This window comes from Pipistrellus hanaki (assembly GCF_964339955.1).
Source record: "Pipistrellus hanaki genome assembly, chromosome: 16".
NCBI classification, from domain to species: Eukaryota; Metazoa; Chordata; class Mammalia; order Chiroptera; family Vespertilionidae; genus Pipistrellus; species Pipistrellus hanaki.
The window spans coordinates 28,899,517-28,923,332 of record NC_140518.1 but is presented as its reverse complement, the minus strand read 5'-3'; the positions used below and the strand labels follow the sequence as shown (position 1 = coordinate 28,923,332).

General features: G+C 56.9%; 1 protein-coding gene across 2 annotated transcripts in view; it reads left to right on the top strand.

Moving 5' to 3' along the window:
- RAB11FIP4 (RAB11 family interacting protein 4) overlaps positions 1-23,816 on the top strand; it is a 93,382-nt gene that overhangs the window by 59,225 nt on the left and 10,341 nt on the right. For both annotated transcript variants that reach the window (XM_084862748.1, XM_084862749.1), the window contains 7 exons: positions 17,394-17,623; positions 19,724-19,918; positions 20,467-20,601; positions 20,943-20,978; positions 21,435-21,534; positions 21,742-21,845; positions 22,884-23,024. In XM_084862748.1, the coding sequence (XP_084718874.1) occupies positions 17,394-17,623; positions 19,724-19,918; positions 20,467-20,601; positions 20,943-20,978; positions 21,435-21,534; positions 21,742-21,845; positions 22,884-23,024 (941 nt within the window). The remainder of the gene's footprint in view (positions 1-17,393; positions 17,624-19,723; positions 19,919-20,466; positions 20,602-20,942; positions 20,979-21,434; positions 21,535-21,741; positions 21,846-22,883; positions 23,025-23,816) is intronic.

The window sequence follows — 23,816 nt, the reverse complement described above, 5'->3', positions numbered from 1 at the left end:
TTCCCTGTAGTGTGCACATGATTCAAATGAAAGCAGAAGCCAGGAGCTAATACCTGTGGCTCTGCTCATGGCGCTTTCTCCTTTAAGGGATCAGAAAGAGGAAGACCTAAACAGAACCCGAGTGTAGGAGAGTGGGTGGGAACGCTCTTATTCTTGAGTCATTTTGTCACCCCACTGTCCTCTGCACTGCGCAAGCCCGTTGCCATAAAAAGGAAGCCACCGCATTTCAAGTGGCCTGTGAGGTCTGCTCTTCACCGGACTTCCATCTCCCTCTTCGAATGGAGAGAGAGAAGGAGCGAGTTTATCCTTCCCGGCCACTGGTTTTCCTGGGAGGAAGACCCACTTCAAAACACACGCCTTCGCCTCATGCTCAGTGCCTGGTCAAGTAGAAAAAAATACCAGATCAGAAAATACGTGGATCTAGATTCTGGCTCTGCTGCTTGCTAGTTGTGGATCTTTGGACAAGCTACCTCTCCCATCTGTAGAATGGGATTGATAATGGTATTTACCTTAGGGTGATGGTGAAGATAAATGAGCCCCTGGCTGGTTTGGTTCAGTGAATAGAGCGTCGGCCTATGACGGAAGGGTCCCTGGTTCCCTTCTGGTCAAGGGCACATGTCTGGGTTGCAGGCTTGATCCCCTTCCTCTCTGAAATCAATAATATATATTGATTTTTTTTTAATTATAAAATGAGCCACTGCGACCTAAATTGTCCAGCGTATGTTTGACACTTGCTCTATGGTAGCTAATGGGTGGTTAGGTAGCAGGAGAATATAGTGCCCAAGGGCCTGGTCAGATGTCTGGGTTCAAATCCCGGCTCAGCCAGTAGCTGTTTGTGGAATCTCAGGCAAAGTATTTAACCTCTCCGTGCCTCCATTTCCTCATCCGTGAAATGAGGATGATGCTAGTACCTCCCTCATGAGGTTGTTTGTTATGTGGATCAATTGTGTAAATGTATGAAAAGCACTTAAGACAGTGCCTGGCATATGAGCGAGCTGCCCGTTTTAGTTCCTGCAAGCTCCTACTGGTCTGATCCTTGTGACTCATAACCTTAGCACCTGACAGAATTCTTACAGGGAAGATGTCAACACCGAAACAGGAAGGCGGTAGGGCAAAAACACCATCACCCGAGGGCCGCTCCGGGAGGAGTACGCTCCGCTTCCCTGGCTTCTGTGTTTTTAAGAAAACCAACTCAGCCTCCACCGGTGCAGACCGGGGGCCGGGGTGTGGTGACCGGTGCCCATGTGGCAATCGGGGACTGAGATGCAAAGCACATCGAGGTGACAGCCCTCTCTCTGGGGCGTGGTGTGGGCTGCACCTGGTCCTTCCTCCCAGAGGCAGGCCTGGCTACGGAAGAGAAGGGGAGGGGGGCTGCACCTTGCTCAGTTGGTGGCTGATGAGTGGTTTTTCCAACTCTGTTGACTCTAAGGCTTAGAGTCTATTTCAGGCGTTATCTGTGACCTGTTGTCTTGTTCGTTAGGGTCCTGCTGCCCTGGCCAGGGGACTCAGTTGGTTGGAGCATCATCCCTTATACGGAAAGGTTGCAGGTTTGATTCCCAATCAAGTTGTTTCACAAGATAGCATTTCCATGCTCACTCAGTGATGGAGCTAACCTTAAATATTCCCCACTTATTTTATTTGTTTCTCAGAATAGCAAATAAATAAACCACTATATATATAAAATCTTAAGAATAGGATGTCCTTTACCTCCAGCTGGGGCCTGCCCGTCCAGCCACCCATGCCCAGTTGGAAAGCCGGCGTGGAGCAGTGCTGCCCGCCTGCCAGCCCACAGCATCTGCGGCTCTGGCTGCCCGCAGGCCCAGGAGACGTGGAGGGGAGCCAGACAGAGAGGCGTGGGCTGTGCAGCCACCCCCCACGTTGGGTCAGCGCCCCTGGTAGTTTTCCAGGGAGCAAACCTACCTGCTCAACTAGCTTGGCTGCTCAAAAGTCTGCAGCTCAGCCAGCGCTGCCTCCTTGACTTGATGGTCTCCTGGCAAAATAAAGGGCTCCTGTTGACAACAGCTTGTTCTGCGATTGCCTGCAAGATCGCAGCAGTTATTAGCAAGGAAAGGTCTTGTCGCAGCATGGGTGTGTGTGTGTGTGTACACACACATGCATACATGGAGTTGTCATCTACTCTTCAGTGCACACACTCGTCTAAGGAACTGGGACTGAATCCCTATCCCCCACTTTTGCTCATTCACACTGTATATTATAGATTCTAAGACACTTCCCCCCCCCCACACACACACACACATTTCAACATCTCAAATTGGAATGTGTTGTGCATTTGCTGGTGGTTATAATGTAATTGGCAATGCCTGTACTTTCTTGGGGTACTTGAAATAACAGTGCATCTTAAAATCAAAGGCATCTCGAATGTAATGAAACACAAAAACTAGGTAACCTCTAAGAACTTACATAATTTGCCCAGTTTCTTCAAGGAAGGGCACAGAACCACCTCGTAATGGTGGTAGGATTTATGAAAGGACGCTGTAATGCGGTTCAAGGAAATGAGCTTGAACACTGAGCAGACCGGGGCTCAGATTCAGCTCATCAGCTGTGTGACCTTGGGAAAGCAGAGCAACCTCTCTGAGCCTCAGGTTTCTTCTTGCACTGAATACGGGCCATGGCTCCATAGTCATCGTGATTATGTACAAGGCACCTTTCCCTATTTCTCTCTTCCTGCGTGTCATCTAAGGTCATGTCGCTCCATCCTACTAGGTTAAAGGGAAAATGAAGGCAGGGAGTGGGCTGCTGGCCTCCCCACGTAGCAGAGAGAAACTGTGGTTGTTATGTACCAGGGCTTTCTGACTCAGTTTACAATCCTCCAACATCGTCTTTTCCTTCCTTCCATCTTCCCCTTCTGCCCCAGTTTTCATTTTCACATGTGTTTCCCTTTAGCAATTTTCTTTCAAATCTCTCTCCTCTTCTTTTCTGTAAAATCTTCCCACATGGGGCCTCTTTGAAGCTCCTTGTGGTGGGAAAGGGGAGGGGGCAATGCCCCTGGCCGGGGTGGCACAGGCCCCGGGAGCCTCAGCCGGCAGGAGTCGGTAACCTAGTGTGCTGAGGTCTCTGCAGCCTTCAGCTCAGGTCCTGGCGCCACCAGCCTCTCTCATTCCTGTTCCCAGGGCCTGCGGGGCTCAGCCTGAGAGCGCGCTCCATGCCGAGGGCTGGGCACTGCCATTGCCAAGTGTTTAGTATCCCCTGTGTCCTCCCTGCGTTAAAATCGGACCTTGTTCAGATCCCAGCCCTGCGTTAGCTCTGTGATTTGGTGCAAGCTATTCAACCTCTCTGAGTCTCAGTTTTTTTTCATCTGAATGGTGACTGATGCACAAAAACATTGGGCACATGATAACTAACTGCTTACTCGGTCTTCCTCAAATGTTTAAGACCACCTGTGTTTCTTTAGGCACCAAGGGCATGGGGAGTGCCAGCCGACCGTGTGGCTCCAAATAGAGGAGTTCTGAGCAGGGCACAGCTTTGGTGAAGGCACAGAGGCCTGTGTGAGCACCATGTGTGGGGCGGGAGGGCTGGGCTGCAGGGGGAAGGATTGGGGTGAGCCGTCCCTCCCTGGGGACCCGTGAGGGTGAGACTGATGAGGTGGCTGCTCACTAAGGGAGGAGCAGGACTAGGGGAGCAGTGGGCTGCATTTGAGGTCCTGGGGGAGGCCACATAGGGGTCTCCAGCTGAAAGATGCTGGCTGAAGGGAGACCTTCAGGGCAGGCTGTGGTCTTAAACCTTCTTTTCGTCAGAGGTCTCCTCTGTCCCTCTTGAGATCCTGGTGTCAGCCAGTAGCCCACCTTCCTCGGGTGTGGTGTGTTCGCGGTGTCAGGGGCCCACAGCCCCCTCCTTGAGGATGCAGCTCAGTGGTTCCGGGTACCAGGTGTAGAATGAGTGAAACAGTGGAACAGCTTTGTTTACAAAGAGCCCTACAGGCTGGTCCCGTAGCTCCTCGGGGCCCCCCGGAGGCGAGGGCACCGCGCCGCTCCAGGCTGGCGACAGAGAACCGCGTGCCAGCTGGCCAGGGCTGGATGGGAGGGTCCCCTCCTTAGGTGATCCTTCTCCCCGCGAATGGTGCCTGAGGGGGTGCCACCTCTCCCCGTCCCGGGAAGAGTCCCAGGGCAGAGAAAGGACCTGCGGGGGAGAGTGTGCCCAGAGGCGTCTGTGGGGCTCAGGGAGCTGGGTTCTGGGCTGCAGGGGTGGGAGTGGGGGGTGCGGAGTGTTTATCTGGGGCTTGTTTAGGGTCAGGTGTTTGTGGCAAAGGGAGGGATTGTCTCAGACATGGAACAGCCTGTGCCAAGGCCTGGGGGTGGCGGTGATCGGACAGGAGCTTAGTGCATGAGGGAGGGGAAGGGGCAGCGTCATATCCTGAGGCCAGGACTGACTGGACAGGGCAGTGTGTGCAGGGCCTGGGTCTGTGGCTCTCTGAGGGCGTGGCTGGGTTTTTAGAGCCTCAGACTCCCCAGGGGGCCTCCTACCTTCTGAGCCCCATCTATGGCGTGTGGTCAGACCTGTGCTCGCTCACCTGTCGCCACTGGGAGAGCCTGGTTCAGCCTGTCCTGGCCTGTGGCCAGCGGCCCCTGGAGCACACAGCCCGGTGGCTGGACCTTGCCAGGCCTGAAGGACACAAAGAGACGCCTGCACTGAGCCTGCGGGAGCACTGCTGGGGCTCTGGGCGGGTGGGGGTGCTGGGAGATAATAGACAGGTCCACACGGGGTGGCCTGCCCTGTCATTGGCCTCCTGATGCCCATCTGTCTGCTCCAGGAGGTGGGTCCTGTGGAGCCTGGCCACGAGCTGCAGGTGAGCATGGGCACTCTGCTTGGTCTTCCAGGGCCTGAGGGTGTCTGTGGCAGAGAAGGGGTGGGTGGTGCCCGCCCTGGCTGTGGGCTGTTGGGCAGGGCCTGCTCTGTTCAGCGGTGCTCCCCGGCGCCTCCTTTGAGGTGCCCGCTGACGGAATGCCGCTTGGTCCCTGTGGACGGCTGCGAGCAGGGGAGCTGGCCCTGCTCTCCCGGCCCAGGCCTCCACTTGAAGCTCCTCTTATCGCGATGAAAAACCAAGGGGCCCCCAAAACAAGCCCCACGGGCTCTTGACTGTGGGAGTAATTAAGCCCTCACTTCAAAAGCCACCTCTGTAAAAGCTGTAATTTGTAACCGCAGGAGCTGCCAGGAGATGCTCAGAGAGCCGGGGAGCCCTTGATGTGCGCCCCTTGAGCCTGTTCCCGGGCTCTCCACTGGAGTGGCCCCACACCTGGCTGGGTGGGAACTGGAGAATTGAGATGGGGTGATTGAACTTAGGGGTTCGTGGCACAGGGTCACACGGCTCTACCTTTTTGTAGAGAGAAAAGCCAGCACTTAGCTTCAGGGGATCGTGCACTGTGCCCTCCTGTCGGGAGGAGACAGTATTATTGCTGGGACTTATGGGGAGAAAACCAGAACCCCCCACACGCCCGTCCCCTCCCCCCTCCCTGTAAAGCACAGAGCAGATGCTGGCCACGTGGCCGGGGCTCGGAGGCTGCCTTCCTCCCTTTCTCTCAGCTGTGGCTCCACCGGCCCCGCTGGAGACAGAAGGGCTGCGTGTGGGTTTGGGTCGGGGGACAGGGAGCTGGGCTCGCAGAGAACACCTCCCTGACCTGCAGCGCCTGCTCGCTGACATGCCTGGAATTCTTGGGGCTGGCTGCTGGGTTTGGTTTCCAGATGTGGAAGCAATTTAAGTTCTGTTTTCATAATCCCCAACAGTTGGTCTCCAAAGTCCACATTCTCATTTGAAAATCAAGGCTGTTGGCTCTGCTTGGGGGGAGGGAGGGAGGAGGCTGCTTCAGGAGGCCTCTGAGTCCTTTCTGTGCAGGAGGTAGGTCCGCTGGGCACTCCGATTTGGGACTAGGGTTTTGTTGGGACAGTCACCCCCATCAAGGGCTTGGTCTCTGTGGGAGCAGAGGTTGACCCTGGGGCCACCTCCCCTGTGGGTTTTCCTTGGAGATGAGTCACTTAGCTACAGTGTCTGCCTGGCCCCTCACTCACCATCCCTGACTCTGGAAGGACAGCCTGGGGGTGGGGCGTAGAGAGGGGACTTGGGTTCTGGCCAGTCAGAGGGAGGCTAGCGTCACAGCCCAGCAAGGTGCCCACATGTCCCAGGGATGGCAAGGGCACTCCTTCCCCGAGTGACCACAACAGAGGGAAGACATCTGCTCTGGATTTCAAGTAGCCAAAAATACTGCCTGGCATGGAGAAACTGGTAATATCTTACCCAATTGCTGAGCGCCGCTGGCCACAGAGGTGGCCCGACCCAGGACCAGAGGCTCTGTGGTGCCAGCCTGTGGTGCCAGGGCTGACTGCTGGCCTCCTGTCTTGTAAACCAATCCCTGTTTAGGTAAAATAGCTTTGGCATTTGTTTTATAACTACACTCAATACAGTTCTGGGCAAACAGAAACCACCTTTGCAGTTTTAAATGTCTCTGACTGAGCTGCCCGCGCACTTCTTTAAGGGTAAATCCACCTGTGTTACTGGGAGGACACAGAAGCGGGAATCATTTCCCGAGGTTCATATATAAATAGTGTTTACAAACCACAGATGCAGCAGGCTTCAGATTCAGGAAAGGTAGTCTCTGTAGAAGCAGCAGCATCTCTAGTGATCGTGAAAGAGAAGTCTGTTTCTTTTGAGGCGAGACCAACACAAACAGAAACCCCACGCCTCTTGGTGGGGTCCTGGAGGCCCCGTAGACCTCCCTGAGGTTAACTTGAACTGACCGAAGGAGTTTGGGTTACTGTCAGGGTGGGAAAGGGGTGGAAGCCGAGGGGTTTCACGCAGGCTCCTTGGGAGGGAAGGGACGTGTATTTGTTGTCCAGGGCACACAGCACAGTGCCATAGGCGGGGGGGCTCAAACTACTAAAATTAACTTTCCCCACAATATTGGAGCCTGCCATCTGAGAGCGAGGTGTTGGCAGGGTGGATTTCTTCTGAGGCCTACATCTCCTCAGCTTGCAAATGGCCAGGGTCCTCTCCCTATGTCTTCACATGGTCGTGTGTGTGTGTGTGTGTGTGTGTGTGTGTGTGTGTGTGTATGAGTGTGTGTGAGAGAGAGAGAGAGAGTCTGTGTGTGTGTGTGTGTGTGTGTGTGTGTGTGTGTGTGTAATGTCCGTGCCCTAATCTTGCTGCTCATATTGGATTAGGGCCCACCCTAATAACTTCATTTTAGTTTAATTATTTCTTTAAAGATTCGATCTCCAAATACAGCCATATGGATTTGTGGGGAGCAGCAGGAAGCCTCTCTGGAACGGTCCTCCAGGGGGAGGAGGGAGAGGAGGGAGAGGAGGGGGAGCAGAGCCTGGCTTCGCAGGAAACCTGTGAGGGGAGGCAGCGCTGCCGATGGGCAGAGGCTCACCGGGTGGCGGGCCTTTGGGATGGCGCTCAGCTAACTGCTGTATTTAGAAAAGTTTCTCATCATGTTATAACTTGTGGTTCACTTTCCAGAGATGATCATTCTCTCTCTCTCTCTTTAAATATATTTTTATTGATTTCCAGAGAGGAAGAGAAAGGGAGAAAAAGATAGAAACATCAATGATGAGAATCATTGATTGGCTGCCTCCTGCACGTCTCCCACTGGGGATCAAGCCTGCAACTGGGGCATGTGCCCTGACCGGGAATCAAACCGTGACTTCCGGGTTCATGGGTTGACACTCAACCACTGAGCCACGCCGGGCGGCAAGATTATCTTTCTTACAGCTTGAGCCACGTGCCCCCCTCATCCTAATGAACTTGAACTGATTCTTTGGAGCCTAGACCGCTCATCGTTCAGTTCTTCCTGCGGCTTGGTTACCCTCGGAGGTTGGGTCAGTCCTCCAGCCTCCCTACTGCGGTAAGGACGCTTCACTTCTTCATGTTCCTTTTCAACTCGTCAGGGATTTTACACTTTTCCCCAACCAGTTAAGTGAGTTTGGAACAACTGCTGTTCCTGTTTTATGTACCTAAGGTTCACATCTAACATACTGAAAAAGATGAGCCTTTAAGAATGGATTATGGAAAGCCATTGGGGGTGAGGCCCAGCCACCCACTGTATAATATAACCCACAAGGTTTTTCCCAAAGCAGTGCTCTAAGCACCTCACAGCACCCCACAGCACCCCTCGCCAGACCGGAGGGCCCAGAGCCCACCGCACAGCCCCTCCAATAGCCATGACTTCATCAGCCATGCAGGCCAGCCCCTGTCACCAACACAGACCACCATGGAGCTGGCGGAGAAAGAAACCGCAGCTTCAATAAGGATTCGCATGTCCGGGGTCTGGCTAGTGCTGTGACCATGTTCGCTTTATCTGTGTATAACTGTTCTTCCTGAGCCATTTGAAAGGAAGTTAGGCAAGACCTTATCAAAACTAAGGACAGTTCTCTTTTGTAACTATATACCATTGACACATATAACAAAGTCAAGCATAATCCCCTGATATCACCTAATCCATCTTTTAGCTTCTCTCTGGTCCCCTAAAGGTCTTTTGCAGCTGGGTGGTTGTTTGCTTGTTTGTTTGACCTGGGATCTAACCTAGGATGACAGGCAGTTTTTATGTCTCTTGAATCTAGACCAGTGGTGTTCATGGTCCTGGGACCAGCGGCACCTGAGAATTGTTAGAAATGCTCTTTTTTAAAAAAAAGTATTTCAATCTATAGAAGTGCACGTTTTCAGACCTCACCCCAGAAACCGATTCAGAAACTGATTCAACCTGAATTTTAACAGTTCCTCCCACCCCCGTGGGATTCGGATGTGCATACCAAGTTTGAGAACCACCGGTCTGGAAAAAACCCCTCCCTCTTCTTTATACATCCTCTTTTGGAAAAGACCGGGCCTGTGGTCTTGCAGAGGGTCACACAGACTTTGGCTGTTTTCCCTGTGTTGTGCGATTCGTTCTCCCGTCTCCTGTCTTTCCGTTGAGTGGAAGTTGGACCCGAAGGCTTGAGGAGAACTGTTGTGTTGTTAAAACTGCATGATAGGTGTTGTTGTGTCCCTCAGACTGTATCACGTCAGTGGGCTGATGTCTGGTTGTTCCCGATGAGTGGTGTACGGTTTCACACCCGCGTTGACAATAGCCTGTTCTCTCCGTGGTAGAGGGGTGGGGCGCGGCGGTTGCTGGTACTTGGCAGGGATCTGTGGGGCGATTCTTTGGTTCTGTGTAAGTACCCAGCGCCACACCAGCCACTGACTGATGGTTTTCATCTACGTTTGTTGGATGTAGAGTTTTTTATTGGTGTCAGGTCAAGTTTGTGTTGTTAAATCTGTCTCCCTCCTACTTCTCTTGTTTGCTTGCTCTATCGATTTCTGAGGGAGGTGAATGAAACCTCCAGCTTTGGGTTCTAATTTTGCTTTATATATTTTGAAATGATGCTTTTAGATGCCTGAATGTTTACAAGTGTTACATCTTGTCAAATTAATCTTTGTCATTTCTTAATGTTCCTCTGTCTCTTACCTTAAAGTGTACTTTGTCTGGTATTAATATAGCCTCTCCAACTTTTGAGAAGTTGGTGCTTATGTCATGTATTATTATTTATTTTTTTTTTTACTTTCTAACTCTCTGTGACCTTATGCTTAAACGATATCTATTGTAAATGGTATGTAGTTGTTTTTATCTTTTTTTAAAATATATATTTTATTGATTTTTCACAGAGAGGAAGGGAGAGGGATAGATAGCCAGAAACATCGATGAGAGAGAATCATCGACCAGCTGCCTCCTGCACACCCCCTACCGGGGATGTGCCCGAAACCAATGTACATGGCCCTTGACCGGAATCGAACCTGGGACCCTTTGTCCGCAGACTGACGCTCCATCCACTGAGCCAAACCGGTTTCGGCTGTTTTTATCATTTAATCTGACAATATGTGTCTTAATAGGATGGTTTATTCCATTTTCGTTATTTTCTCCATTAGGTTTTTAGTAAGACGTTTTTATTTTTTAACTGCCAACTATTGACGTACCCAAACATGATTGGCATGGAAATGGCATGGGAGGGGGGTAGAGTGTCTCCTAGAAGGCAGATGTCCCTGCTGTGAGGGGAGGGGCGTTTCCAGTGGATCCGGGATCTGGGCCTGAGCCTAACGGGCTTAAAAACTAGATCTTGTTGGCTCTTCCCACACCCCTGGGACTCATGCTGCTCATGCCCACAGATTGTCCTCGGATGGAAGCACAGAGCCAGAATGCCAGCTGCTTCCTACAGTGAGAACTGGGCTCTGGCGCCAGCGCGGGCAGCCCTCTCCCAGTTGTCGTGGGCTCCTGGGAAGCTTGCCCGATTGGAAGGGTGGTGGGTGAAGGTGGACACAGGGGAGCTGGGTGAACACGGAGTGGTCTCGTGCTCAGGCGTCAGCTGAGCTGAGCCTCACAGCTTTGGGGGCAGCTGGTCATTCGGGGCAGCCAGCCAGAGCCCCTGCGGTCCGGGCCTGCTGTGGACCCTCCCTCCCAGCCCCTTGGATATTAGATCCCTGGATACTTCCAGTCCCTCTGCTCTGCCGCCCTTCAGGAAGCTCACCCACCTCTGCTGCCCCGGCATCTGACACCCCTCGTTTCTGAGTCTCTGAAAGCTGCATCGTGCCCCCCACCCCTGAACTCCTGTGACACCCCTTTAGCGGCAGCGTGCGTGTGGGAGGGGGGATGTGAGATCGGGAGAGAGACGGCTCAGGAGTCGCCATTAGGACACTGAGAAAAGGGCAGAGTGGCCCCCACATCCTTCCGCTGCGGTGTGTGGGGCAGCGGGCACGTTATCTCCGCCTGCCTTTGCGCCAGGGGCCTGGGGCTTCTTGAGAAACAGCCGCAAGGCTTCTCCTCCTCCTCTGCTCAGTCCCGGCCTGAGGCTGCCTGCCGGTGGGGCCACATCCAGGACGGAGCCCGAACCCCGTCAGCCCGAGAGGTGCAGCCTCCCTCCTGTGAAGACGGTGATGCGAGAATCGCCCTCTCAGTCTTTCCCGTGGAGCTGAGCGAGCTCCGAGGAAACACGGCCGTCACTGTCCCCTCCTGGGAGCTCCGTCCGCCTTGCGATGGAAGGAGAGCGGCAGCTGGCGTCCATGGGGAGAGCCGCTCCTGAGGCTGCGGAGCAGGAGCGCGGGCCCAGGGCAGGGTGGTCTTGAGCCGCTGGTGATGGTCTCCCTAGTGTGAGGGTTCGGGAGGTGGATCTGGGGGCCCCTGGCTGGCGGAGAGAGCTGAAAGTGGCCACCCCCTAAAAAGGAGGTTGGCTAGAGGGCTGGCTCCTGGCCACTCTGATCTGGCCCTGGGGTGGGAACCTGTCTTCCTGACCTCAGCCCCCAGCAGAGCGGGAAGCTTGGGCTGCAGAGCTTGGCGTTCGGTGTGAGATCAGTCCCATGGCTGGCCCAAGGGGCGATCAGGGTTGCGGACCTGGCGCTCCCATGTTCGCCCTGGCCCCTGTATCTGAGCCAAGGTTTCTTTTGTTCAGAACGCACGCCCGGGGCCCAGTCTGCCTGTGTGGATGCTTAAATGCCCCTCTATTCCCGCCCTCATCCCTTCCCTGGCACCTGGGCAACCTTCTCTGACTCATGATCTCTTATCAGGCACCGATGAGGACCACCCACCCACCTGCAGAGCATGGTCTGGCTTCCGGGCTTCCGGGCAGGGGCTGGCAGCCGCAGACAGGAATAGGTACAGCCTGGCTGGCTTGCATTTCTCTGCTGCCACCGTCTTCGCATGACGAGTGGCCAGTATACAGTGGTGTGCAGAGGATCCCCACCAGGTAACCCCACGTCCACCCTGTGGACCTGGGCACCCTGGCATCCACAAGTTCGTTCCTTACACGGGCACTCCACTGCCCATGGAAAGGACCCAGCGAGACCCTGACCAGCCTGTCCCTGCTGCTGGGCTGGTTCCTGGCTGGGAGTGGGATGAGTTTCATCCCCAGCCGGGCCCCCAGGCCTGCTCAGCTCCCCCAGGCTGCAGGCTGGCTTCTCCCCACACGAGGCGGGTCTGTGTGTTTCTCCCCCATGCCTTCCCCGCAGTGCGGTTCCCCGTGTGCCCACGGTGCCCGGCTGCCAGGGAAGCCAGGCCGTGCCTGCCCAGGCTATTTTTATCCAGCCCTGTCCCCGCAGCGCTGTTCTCTGGCGCTGAGTGGCTGCCTGGGAGCCAGGGCTGGGGTGGATGAGCCAGAGCCTCCGCGCCTCCCGTCTCCCTTGCCCAAGCGGCATCTCATCCCAGCAGCCATGACGTGCAGACGCCTTCCAGAGGAGTGGGCGGAAGAAACCCCTGGTGGGGGGGCGGGGGGGGGGGGAGGTGCCGGGCACGCGCCTTGTGAAAGTCTGGCTTCGGGAAGCTGAACCCAACCTACCTCCTCCCAGAGTGCCAGCAGGTCAGAGGGACCGTCCGTGGCCTGATATCGGCCAGGAGGCACCCCTGGGTGTCTTCTCTCCGTACAGTGAAGGCGATAATAGCACTTTCTGTGTGTGCTGAGCACATGTGCCAACTCACAGAGCCCTAATAATAGCTGCTCCGCTCCGCAGACGGGAGGCTGAGGTGCTGCCACCCGAGATCGCGGGCTGCGACCATGATCCCCGTCGGCCCACCTCCAGAGTTTGCTCCTCACACCGCTCTGCAGCCATTAAGTAAACGCAGAAATTATAGAGCAATTCTAAACGTGAAAACCTGTTCTCCCATCTCTGCTGTGTTTCTGTTGCCGTGAGGAGGGGGCATTGCTCTAGGTTCTCTGTGGCATCCTGTCAGGTGGGTTCCTCCCTCCCAGCCTCAGAAATGAACAGCTCATCCAGGGTCGCAGTAACCAGTGACCGGCGAGGATGGCACCCGGGCCTCGGTGGCCGTCTTGGGCTCTTCCCAGTCAGTCCACCATTCTGCAGCGCCATCTCATTCCACAGTACTGGCTCCTTTCCCTATCTGAGCCCCTCCACTGGGGCTCAGATGTACAAACCCCGTGGCTCCCCCTTTAGGCTCTTTCCTCCCCCAGAGAATGTGGAAATGGGATCGCCAGTGCCCTCCGTATGTTAGCTTCCAGGAGTGATGGTGTGTGACTGGGAGGTGGGATCCAGGGGGCCCAGGTGGGTGAGGGAGCTCCCAGTGACATCATCGAGGCCGAGAGCACGGACAGTGGGCCATTGTTGGCTGGTCCCTGGGTATTCACACCTGGCCCTTCACCAGCCTTTGCATTCAGCCCTTGCCAGCTTCCTGCAGAAGAAGGGCTGACTTTGGGCCTGCTGGCTGCTGAGCTGCAGAGGGGACCCGCAGGCAGGCTTTGGGCCTCCAGGCTCCCACTTCTAGCTGGGACCAGTCCCATCCAGCCCGAGCCGGAGACAGGCTGGGGATGTGGAGGGGATGCTGGCGGTGCAGACCTCCCCGCCAGAGCAGCCTGTTTGCCAACCTTAGGCCTCAGAACTCTCCAGAAACCCTTGGCCTTGGATAACTCCCCCCGGCCCAGCCTCTTGAGGAGGGCATACCTCCCGGCCTCCTGTCAGACCAGGACCTGGCTGACGGCCAGCCAGGACAGCGTGGTGCTGCAGCGCGCAGCCCCTGCCAAGGCCAGACCCTGGACTTCCTGTGCCCACATGTGCTGGCTCCCTGGTGCTTGTGAAAACGATCGTGTGTGGCCCCGGCAGCAGCTCTGAGGTTCGGGTGGCTGTCTTCATTCTCTAGGAGTTGGGGCTCACAGGTCACTGCTCAAGGTCACACAGCTTGTTACACAACACACACAACACACACACACACACCACAAGGTGCTGCCGCAGCCCAGGTTCCCTGTGCCTGGGAATTGACCCTGGGTTTGTCCGGGAACTCCTGGAATCTTGTAGCTTCAGTAGAATTTGCGTCACCACCCACAGGCGGATTAATCTTTAGCTCCGGCACATTCCCCACAGATCTCCTTCTTCCTGCAAGTACCTGAGGCCTGGGAGCTCCACACGGGGCTGCAGCAGCCGGGTGGCTCGGCTGGAGGGTGACTTAGCCCGCGCACTGGCCCAGTCCACCTAGAAACCCTGCGAGGACGTTTTTATTATGGACGAGTTCTTCCTTTCTCTCTGACTTTATCTGAGAACCATAAAAGAAAGAAACGGGCTTAGAAGGGTTTCTAGTGCGTGCGCGGTGGCTCAGGCTGGGCTGAGGGGTGGCCTCCCAGCACCTTCCTGCCGCTGCCCCCCTGCCCGGGTGAGGGCATCGGAGCAGGCTGTCCCCAGCCCCAGCAGCACCCCGCGGGCCCAGAGCTGCCCCCAGGCCCTTCCCCAGAGGCCCACCAACGGGAGCCGGGCCAGAACCCAGGCCCTCGAGGAGGACTCCAGGTGACAGGGATGCTTTTGCCCAGGACAGATGCCCAAGTGCTACTGCCCTGGACTGATCGGGGTGCAGTTAGTTAACTTTCTTATAGCTGTCCTGGCATTGGGGAAAACTACGGAGGGGAAAACTACCAGAAATGGTTTTGAAGTTAAAATTTCCCCTTGCCTCAGGCAAACAATTATGGGTTGAATGAGAAGGGTGAGTGTAGGGAGCAGCTAACTTTAAAGGAAAATCCTGGCATGGAAGGGGAGAGGGAGAGAGAGAGAGAGAGAGAAGCAAGGGATGGGTGAGGGGCCTGGCGTTGGCAAGGGGAGACTGGCTTTATGTCTCGGAGGCTGGGACATAGAGTTCCAGGGTAGCCCCTGCCCCTGGAGCCTCATCTGCCCACGTGTCAGATGGAGACCACGAATCCTTCACCTCTGCTCTTACCCCTCCCAGCGCTTGCTCTCCAGGCTGTGGTGAGAGACGTGGGGAGTTTGTGGGACAGACACGTACAGGAGGCTTTGTCAGGTGTGTGGAGCCACCTCTGCTCAGTCACAGGGTGAGATACCCCTGAGGAGGCGGCGGTCTTGTCGGGAGGGAGGGACCCCTGTGGGGCCTCTGTCCTTTCCGTTGCCCCACCTGTGGCTGAGACTGAGCCGCTCTGGTGGGGGCCTCAGGTGAGCTGCCCGGAGCCGGTTCGCTGCTGTGGGATGGCAGGTACCTCTCGGCCCCCACCTGCATGCCGGGCATTGGGTGTCTCCGGGCAGAGCGCCCAGGAGAAACTCAGCCTCTGGGTCTTGGTATCCAGTGAGGTCAACAGGAGTTGTCCTGAGGCCAAGCCGGTCACCTGAGCACAGACCCTGGTCTCACTTGGCGCCTGCCTGCCTGCCTTCTGGAGCAGGACGGACAGGCGGCAGTGCCCTCAGGACCCCGCTGGCACCGTGCTGTGGGGAAAGTGGGTGTTGGCGACTCACAGTCCAGGCCCAGCCCTGCCACCAACTCCCACGAGGCTCCAGGCAAGTCACCGCCTACACAGAGGGGAGAGGAGACCCGACTCCCAGGGCTGTGAGTGGCCGAGTGCTCTTGTGAGCCGCAAAGCGGGGTTCCTAGCAGGGCCAGCTCCCCGGCCGGGGGTCGGAAGGTGGAGCTCGCAGGCACGTTGCCCCTCGGAGCCCTGGCTCTCCTCGGGGGGCTCTCTCCTCCTGCTGTCCCTCCGGCATCCACGCACTGACTGGGGCGTTTCCTGCCGGGGCAGGAAGTGGGCACACGCAGTTGCAGCAGCAGGGCTTCATAGTTCGTAGTCTGCCCTGTGACGTGCTCTCCTCGTGGCCACCGTGAGGTTTGGAAGCCCATGAGTGTGGGTTGCAGCGGCGATAAAGGGAATCAGGCATGTGGCTGAGGCAGGTGGGGACCTCAGGCAGGCTGAGGACTTCCGGCAGGTGACTCTCTGAGCCTTGATGTCCTCATTAGTGAAGCGGAGATAAGGATCCTGAGGAGGTGTCACGAAGCCCAGACGGGATAATATGTCAGCTCTCGGCGCGGACTCGGTCAATGTGAGTTCCTCCTGGGACGCAGCGCCGGGCTGGCAGGTGGAGCTGGCGCAGGACAGGGCCTGGGAGAGCGGCAGCCACGTGGGCGTGGATGAGTGACGTCTGGGTGGGAAGGGCTGTGGGAACTCCGGCGGTGATTTTAATTACACGGCCCCTCGGCCTCCAGCCGGGGCCTGGCTGTCTGATGCCGCCTTTATTGGCCCATCTGGTGCTCAGCCGGAGCCGTGGCATCGGCAGGAGCCAGGCTCATTAATTAGCATCTCTCAGCCCAGGATGTGTTGGTGGGGGGTAGACTCCACCAGGAGCCCGGGCACCACTGGTTGCACACATCTGGGCGGGCACAGCCAAGCCTCTCACTGACCTCCTTCCTCAGATGGCCCTGATCCTTATCTTGTCTGAGCGCCAGGAGGCTTTCCACAGCCCTTCGCAGATCTGGGGCTGCAGGGAGCACCTTTACTGGGGGCCCCGCCAGCCGGAGCTGAGGAGCCCCCTTAAGAACCTTGGAAACAGGTTGACAGCTTGGACAGGAGCAGGTGGAGGCAGTGCCACCTGGAGGTACTTACCGCCTCAGAGACAAAGCGGCCCCAGGACATGGTCTGCAGAGAGCTGTCCCTCAGACCAGAGTAAACCGCATCAAACCAGACCTCTCCTCCTAGAAGATGACTTCAACAAAAGGTTCAGGCAGCCGAAACTGGTTTGGCTCAGTGGTAGAGCGTCGGTCTGCAGACTGAAGGGTCCCAGGTTCGATTCCGGTCAAGGGCATGTACCTGGGTTGCGGGCACATCCCCAGTAGGGGGTGTGCAAGAGGCAGCTGGTTGATGTTTCTCTCTCATCGACGTTTCTAGCTCTCTATCTCTCTCCCTTCCTCTCTGTAAAAAAATCAATAAAATATATTATAAAAAAAAAAAAGTTTCAGGCAAATCGTGCAGGCACCATTGTGCCAGGCAGCATGCTGGGCGCTGGGGACCAGCCCAGAGCTCCTGATGGGGAGACCTGGCGGTCTTGCTCCTGCATGGCTGCGGCAGGGCCCAGGAGACCGTGCCTCCCAGGCTGGCATCCCATCCTGTGGCCGGGTTTATTCGCTCCTCTAAGGTTCACTGCCCCTCCCAACTTACAGAGAGAACTGAGGTCCCAGAGGTCATGGGAAGCGCCCAGAGTCTGGGAGGGTGTCCTGTGCATGCACGCCCTGTGCTGGGCGGCGCGCTGTGCCAGGTCAGGTCCTTGTTCTCGGTGGCCATTCGTCGGGGCTGAGCGCCATCACCGCGAAGCCTTCTCCCACGTCGTTTGGCCTCCTGTGCAGCCTCTGTGACAGGGATTGTGACAAGCTGCCCGGGGGCCTTGCTCCCTGGCCAGCCTGGCTCTGGCCCTCCTCCATGGGTGGCTGTCCCTGGGGGGTTGACCCCTCGCTGGGCTCTCGTGAGGGGCAGTGTGAGAGGCCCCGAGACGAATCACCTGGCAGGCGCTCTCGTGCTTGGAGCCTCGGGGTCCCCGCTGTCATTAGGAGGGCCGCCTGGGCTTCGTAATTAGTGACGTGTCCTTGCCGTCCGATGACCAGAGCCGAGCCCCAGGGAGCCAGCCTCACTCACTCCTGTGTCTCCGTCCTTTCCAGGGCAGCGAGGCGCCAGGCCACACCTTCACTGATGGCGAGGTCCTGCCCCGGGAGCCCGGCTTCTTTCCTGAGGAGGAGGAGGAGGCGATGACGCTGGCCCCGCCCGAGGGCCCCCCCGAGTCAGACATGGACAGCCCCATGGAGAGCACCCAGAGCCTGGAGGGGTCCGTGGGGAGCCCTGCCGAGGAGAAGGACGGGGGCCTCGGGGGCCTGCTCCTGCCCGAGGACAAGTGAGTGAAAGCTGCCGGCACGCCCACGCATGTGCCCGGGCCCCGAGGTGGTTCCCAGGGGACCTCCCGGAAGTCAACCCGGGGTTCACATCGCAGGCATACGGCTCATGGGTGTCCTAAGGAGCAAAACTTCCAAATCACCTAAAGGCTTAACAAGAGGGCCAGTTCTAGAATTTTAGGCAACCGTGTAAAGCTTCACTGTTTAATGGTAAGAGATATCTGATCTCAATTAGTTTTTAAAAAAGGCAAGATACAAGATGTCAATGAGGTATGATCTTAGCTTTATTTAAAAAAAATATATATATATATATATACACATATATTTATGTATGTATATAGGAAGAATTCTTCCAGAAAATTAGCAGTTATTTCAGAATGAGCTTATTAATGGCTTTAATTACCTCCCATCTACTGGGCTATCTATTCTGTGTTTTCTTTATCGCTCATGTGTTCTCATAGCCAGAAATGTCATTTTAAAGTGACGTTAGGACTAGTGACTCCCCGGGGGGGCGGTGTCAGCGGAGGGGTCCCTCTCCTTCCCGCCCTCGCTCTGTCCCCGGAGCGATGACGCTGTGTTTGTGGGGTGATGGGCAGCAGCCACCCGCCCAGCAGAGGCCGTGACACTGGGAGTTGGTATCCCACGTGGCAGGAAAAGGTAGCGGTCACAGCTGACCTTGAGATGTGGAGAGGCAGGGGAGGGGGTCCCCTATCGATCGAACCATGTGAAACTGTCAATTTTTAATTACTTCCAACTTGTACAAAGCAATTTCACATGTTTCAACCTAATCTACTGCCTCAGCACAGGAGTCCTCCAGCGTGGGGCTCTGCGAGTTCTCGATGGGCCTGTGGAGCTGTTGATCCACGTGCTTCCTGTGGCCAACCCAAGGACAGATGGCCACGTGCTTCCTGTTGGCCTTTTGGCTAGTCATTTGTCACTTGATTGTCTCCATTGATTTCTGGGACCATCCATCACTAGGAGGCAGCCAGCAGCAGGTGCCAGGAGAAAGAATTTATAGGAGAAAGGGGTATGATTAATTCAACCTGAGGTGCTGAGGAGCCTGGGGGAGGTAGACAAGGAAATAAATACTTCTGGGTGGAGGTACTGGAGACTTGACCTTTATCAACCAGTCATTATCCCTGGGAGTCTTCCATAGAAGCTGGGGTTCCTTGGGGGCACAGTTTGAGAACTACTGCCTCCGCCCCTTACATACTTGTTTCAGGTTCCCGAGTGTGGAGGCTTGGGAGGTCAGAGAAACCCTAGCTTAGGAGTAACAATACCCGGGGATACTGCCTAACGACTAACGGGAGGAAATATCCCGGCAGGTGAGGAGTCGTGCCTCCCTCTGGGCTTAGGTTGTGGACAGGGCGCCACCAGCCTGACACTGTACCCGCTGCCCGTGGGTCACCGAGGTGGCTGGGGACTGGGGAGGGGGCTGGGTCTCTGACCGCGTTCCTTGGAGTTAGGCATCTCACCTGGTAGCCCACTGTTACTTGTTTTAAAACTCTGTTTCAATATTAACGAAGTACAAGCCAGTGAAATAGAACTTGGAAAAGTTGGGGCAGTGAGAAAGGAGGGGAAATAAACTAACTTTACTCATAGTCCCACCACCCAAAGTCAAGCTGTTAGTACTTAAATGTATTAACAGCTTTTCCTTATTCTGTATAGACGTTTATTATGCTCAATCTTACTATAGCTGGAATTTTATGTCCAACCTTAATTTAAAAATCTAATATTAATTTTCTGCATTATTGCCATTACTTTTATAAACCTTTCAACCCTGATTTGATAGACCATAATTTAATAAGCTAACTTACTGACATGTATTATGATTTAATATAAAGTCTGATGTAAAAAAAGAGAACAAAAGTGTAATAATATAAAGTAGCTGAATGTGGACAGGCAGGTTATAAGCAGTGTTTGCTGCAGGGTGTGAGTACCTCTCGGGCAGAAACGGTTTCTGTGGTGAGCTATCCCCTTGGATAAGGCCCCAGAAGTGCACTTACCAGATGACCATGGACAAACCTAACCGGGCCCCAGGACTGGTGGCTTCCCGACCCCAGGCCGTGGCCTCACTGACGGCAGCCCTTCCCGCACGCCAGGTCCCTGGGCCACACCCCGTCCATGACGACGTCAGACCTCTCCACGCACTCCACCACCTCGCTCATCAGCAACGAGGAGCAGTTCGAGGACTACGGGGAGGGGGACGACGCGGACTGTGCTCCCAGCAGCCCCTGCCCGGACGACGAGGCCAGGACCAACGTGTACTCGGACCTGGGGTCCTCGGTGTCTTCCAGGTGGCCGGCCGCGGGGTCTGGGACGGCGTTCGGGGTCCGGGAAAAGGGGCAGAAACAGCCCACCCTCATCCCGGGGGGTTCCGCAGGCAGAGTCCTGAGCTGCAGGGTTCTGCTCCTGGGGGTTGGGGGTGTTGATTTGCTCCTGGCTGGGGGTCTGGAATTCCTTCTCTCACCTTCCATCTTGGGGAAGAGACAGAATAACCAACCTGGGGGTCATTGTTGAAGGGCTTTTCTGGGTGCATGCTTACACTTTCCACACACCTGAGTCACTGGTTACTCTAACTCTAGCATGTTCAGTTGCCTCATCTATGAAATGGGTACAACTCATTGGCTTCTTCCATTTGAGAGTTTTGAGGAGGGGAGGCCTGGTGCTGTCCTTCACTCTCCACCCCCCAGCCACACACACACACACACACACACACACACACACACACACACACACCCCGTTCCCAGTATTGGGGAACCCAGCAGAGTAAGCTCAGCAGGATGGGGCGGGCACCAGCCTGGACGGCCGTTAAGAAGGGGTTGCCCTCTCTTCCATGCATCAGTGCGGGCCAGACGCCCCGGAAAATGCGGCACATGTACAACAGCGAGCTGCTGGACGTCTACTGCTCTCAGTGCTGCAAGAAAATCAACCTGCTCAACGACTTGGAAGCCCGGCTGAAAAACCTGAAGGCCAACAGGTGAGGCCGGGCTCCACCTGGGGTGCAGGTGGCTGGGGGTGCGGGGGCGGAGGGGGGGGCATGGCGGGGATGGGGGGGGCAGTGGCCAGGGTGGGGGCAGGAGGGGAAGCAGCAGGCAGGGGAGAGCACTCTCGGAATGGGGTTGATCCTTGGGGCCTGCGCTTTTTGCAGCAGGAAGACCAGGGTGCTGCCTCTCAGGACCGAGCTGATGAGGGAAATCCCTTCGCTGGGCTGGGAAAGGGCGTGGCTCACACTTCGGTGTCCTGTAGTCAGGGCGGCAGGGCAGCCCAGGGCCCCGCTGTCCAGTGACCATGTCTCCCCCCCCCTCTCTCTCTCTGTAGCCCCAACCGAAAGATCTCCAGCACGGCGTTCGGACGGTGAGCCTCCTCTCCCCCACCCCAAGGGAGGACAGGTGGAATGCTGCCCCTGCTGCCAGGGCGGCCGGCTCCGTGCCAGCAGCCCAGACCCAGGCGGTGCCCTGCCCCCTGAGTGTGGCTGAGTGAGCAGAGAGGAACACGGCGTGCCAGGCAGTGCCACCAGAGGTCACCTGGCAGCTACTGGCTCGAACCCCTGTGTGGACGGGTTCTGACGCAGCAGGAAAGAGCTGGTTTGGATCAGGGGCTCTGAGGGGCGTAGCAGCCATCTGCCATCCTCTGAGCTGGATGACCTCTTGAGTTCAGAGGTCAGGCATCTCTCCCCTGGCTGGGTGAGGGCAGCCGCCTGAGAGGGGGTTCTGGTGCACACCCCTTTCCCCGGGGTACTGGGTGCCCAAATCTGGACCTCAGTCCCCAGAGGCCCTCTGCATCCAGACGCGCCTCCCTCCACCCCTGCAGGCAGCTCATGCACAGCAGCAACTTCAGCAGCAGCAACGGCAGCACCGAGGACCTGTTCCGGGACAGCATTGACTCCTGTGACAATGACATCACGGAGAAGGTGGGCCCAGCCCCCTGGGAATGCTCTTTGGGAGCTTGGGAGACCCTGTCCCTCCTGATCACCTGGGCACATCCATCCCCACCCCATCTCACTCCCACCAAACATGACTCTGCCCTCCATACAGTCGGTTGGAGGGCCTGGCCTTCGGTGCCAGGGTTTCTGGGGCCTCAGAGGTCTTATCCACCCCCACCTCTGCCCCTATTGTAGGTGAGCTTCCTGGAAAAAAAGGTGACCGAACTGGAGAACGACAGCCTGACCAACGGGGACCTGAAGAGCAAGCTGAAGCAGGAGAACACGCAGCTGGTGCACAGGTCAGGCTGTGGCTTTGGTGCGGGGCGTGGCTGTGACTTAGGAACGGCGGGCTGTTCCTGTTGCCAAGGCCCCAGTAGGAGCGAGGGGAGCTCTCAGCTCCGCGGGTCTGACGAGTCAGCCCCTTGCTCCATGGCTCTGCCCACACAAGGTGCCCGGGAGCACTGGTCTTTGGGGACGGGGAGACAGGCAGGGGCCTGACCTTGACCTCCCAGGTCTACAGTTCTGGGCATGCTGAGGCAGGGGTTGGGATCCACTCCTGTGTGTGTCCTATGACGACGAGAGCCTGACCCCCCCGCCGGGGACCAGCTCTGCACAGGGAGAGGCTGGTGTGAGCGGAAAGTCCCGCACTGCTCTTCTCTCCTCCATGGAGGCCCGCGGAGCAGGCGTTCCCCAGGGCTGGCTGGAATACGTGGGGGTGGGGGTGCTGCATTCACTCCTGATTGGGGGTCTGGAATTCCTCAGCGCACAGAGCATGTAGTTGTCTTCACAGGATCGCCTGAACCTTGTTACCCTGATCCCCGCCCAGGCCTGTCCTCAGCCTCGCACTCCCCTCCCCGAAGGTCAGCCTCATGGAGGGACTCTTGCCCCTGGCATGTGCCCAGATTGGTGGATCGCCGAGGCCCCCAGCACTGGGTTGTAACACCCCTAGTAGGGCTGGCCCTTTCCCAGGCCTGCCTTGCTCAGGCCACTAGCCAGGAGTCAGGATGCCCAAAAGCTGAAGTACTGACTAAGGGGTACGGGCAGGAAGGGAGAGCGGGAGAGCAGGAGAGGCCCGAGGGCTGTTTTGTTCAGCTGTCCCTCCCTCCCTCCCTCCGTCTGCCCGGGAATCCCACCTTTTCAGGCACAGCCTCGCTCCCCTCTGGACCCATTGCCAGGCCTGTGCTCCGTGGCATGCCCCACTGACACCCTCTCCTTGGGTGCCATACGTCCCTAACTTATCTGTCAGCAAAGCTGCTGGCCCAGGGCTCCCCGTGGCTGCAGCCTGGGGGGTGGTGAGGAGACACAGGCCCTGGACTGGAGTCCACTCCTCTCCGCAGGGTGCACGAGCTGGAGGAGATGGTGAAGGATCAGGAGACCACGGCCGAGCAGGCCCTGGAGGAGGAGGCGCGGCGACACCGTGAGGCCTACAGCAAGCTGGAGAGGGAGCGGAGCACGGAGATCGAGCTGCTCCACACCAGGTGGGCCTTCCCAGAGCTGGCGCCTCCTGACACCCCCCACCCCCCCATGCTCTGGGCGCAGCCTGAGGGGCAGGTGCTGCCGCCCCCGTTTTAGAGACGGGAAAGCAGCCAGAGGGGAGGCCGTGTGTCCTGGCAATGCTACTTTTAATACCTGAACACGTGACCTGTGCTCTAGGAGGCGTGACCAAGAATGTTCACGGCAGGTAAACTGGAAACAACACACGTCTGGGTGAAAAGCCCCCAAACCGGTATGGTTGCCTTGGTTCCTGGGCTGAGACTAACGTCCGGGCTTGGAGCTCCCCCTGCTGTCAGGTTCTTTACTCACCCTGGGCCCACAGCCGGGGGAACGGGAAAAGCTGGGCCGTTGTCAGGGCTCTGGGCCTCTGGTAGAGACGGTGGAACCGAGGCAGGCAGGGACAGGGGTACTGGCCTGGGACTCAGGGCTGGTCACCCATCAGTTCCCTGAGCTGGAACGCACTGTGTCACTTCCCTGGGCCTCAGTTTCCTCACCTGTCATCCCGGCCCCCCTGCCTGAGGGTGGGTGAGCTGATGTACATCAGACGCTGCTAATGGGTGAGGGCTGTGCTGATGTCCCGGTCAGGGCTGCCTTCACTGCTGACCCGGGCCGGGGCGGCCTCCTGGGCCCTGGCAGAGCGGACGGCTGCCCCCGGCCTCAGTCCCCAGTGTCCGGCTGAGCCTTCTGGGTGTCTGCTGGCCACTTGGGGTGGAGGGTGCGTTGGAGGTGGGCTCCCACTTGCTCCTCAGGGCTGGCAGCAGGTGCTTCCCCGTCTG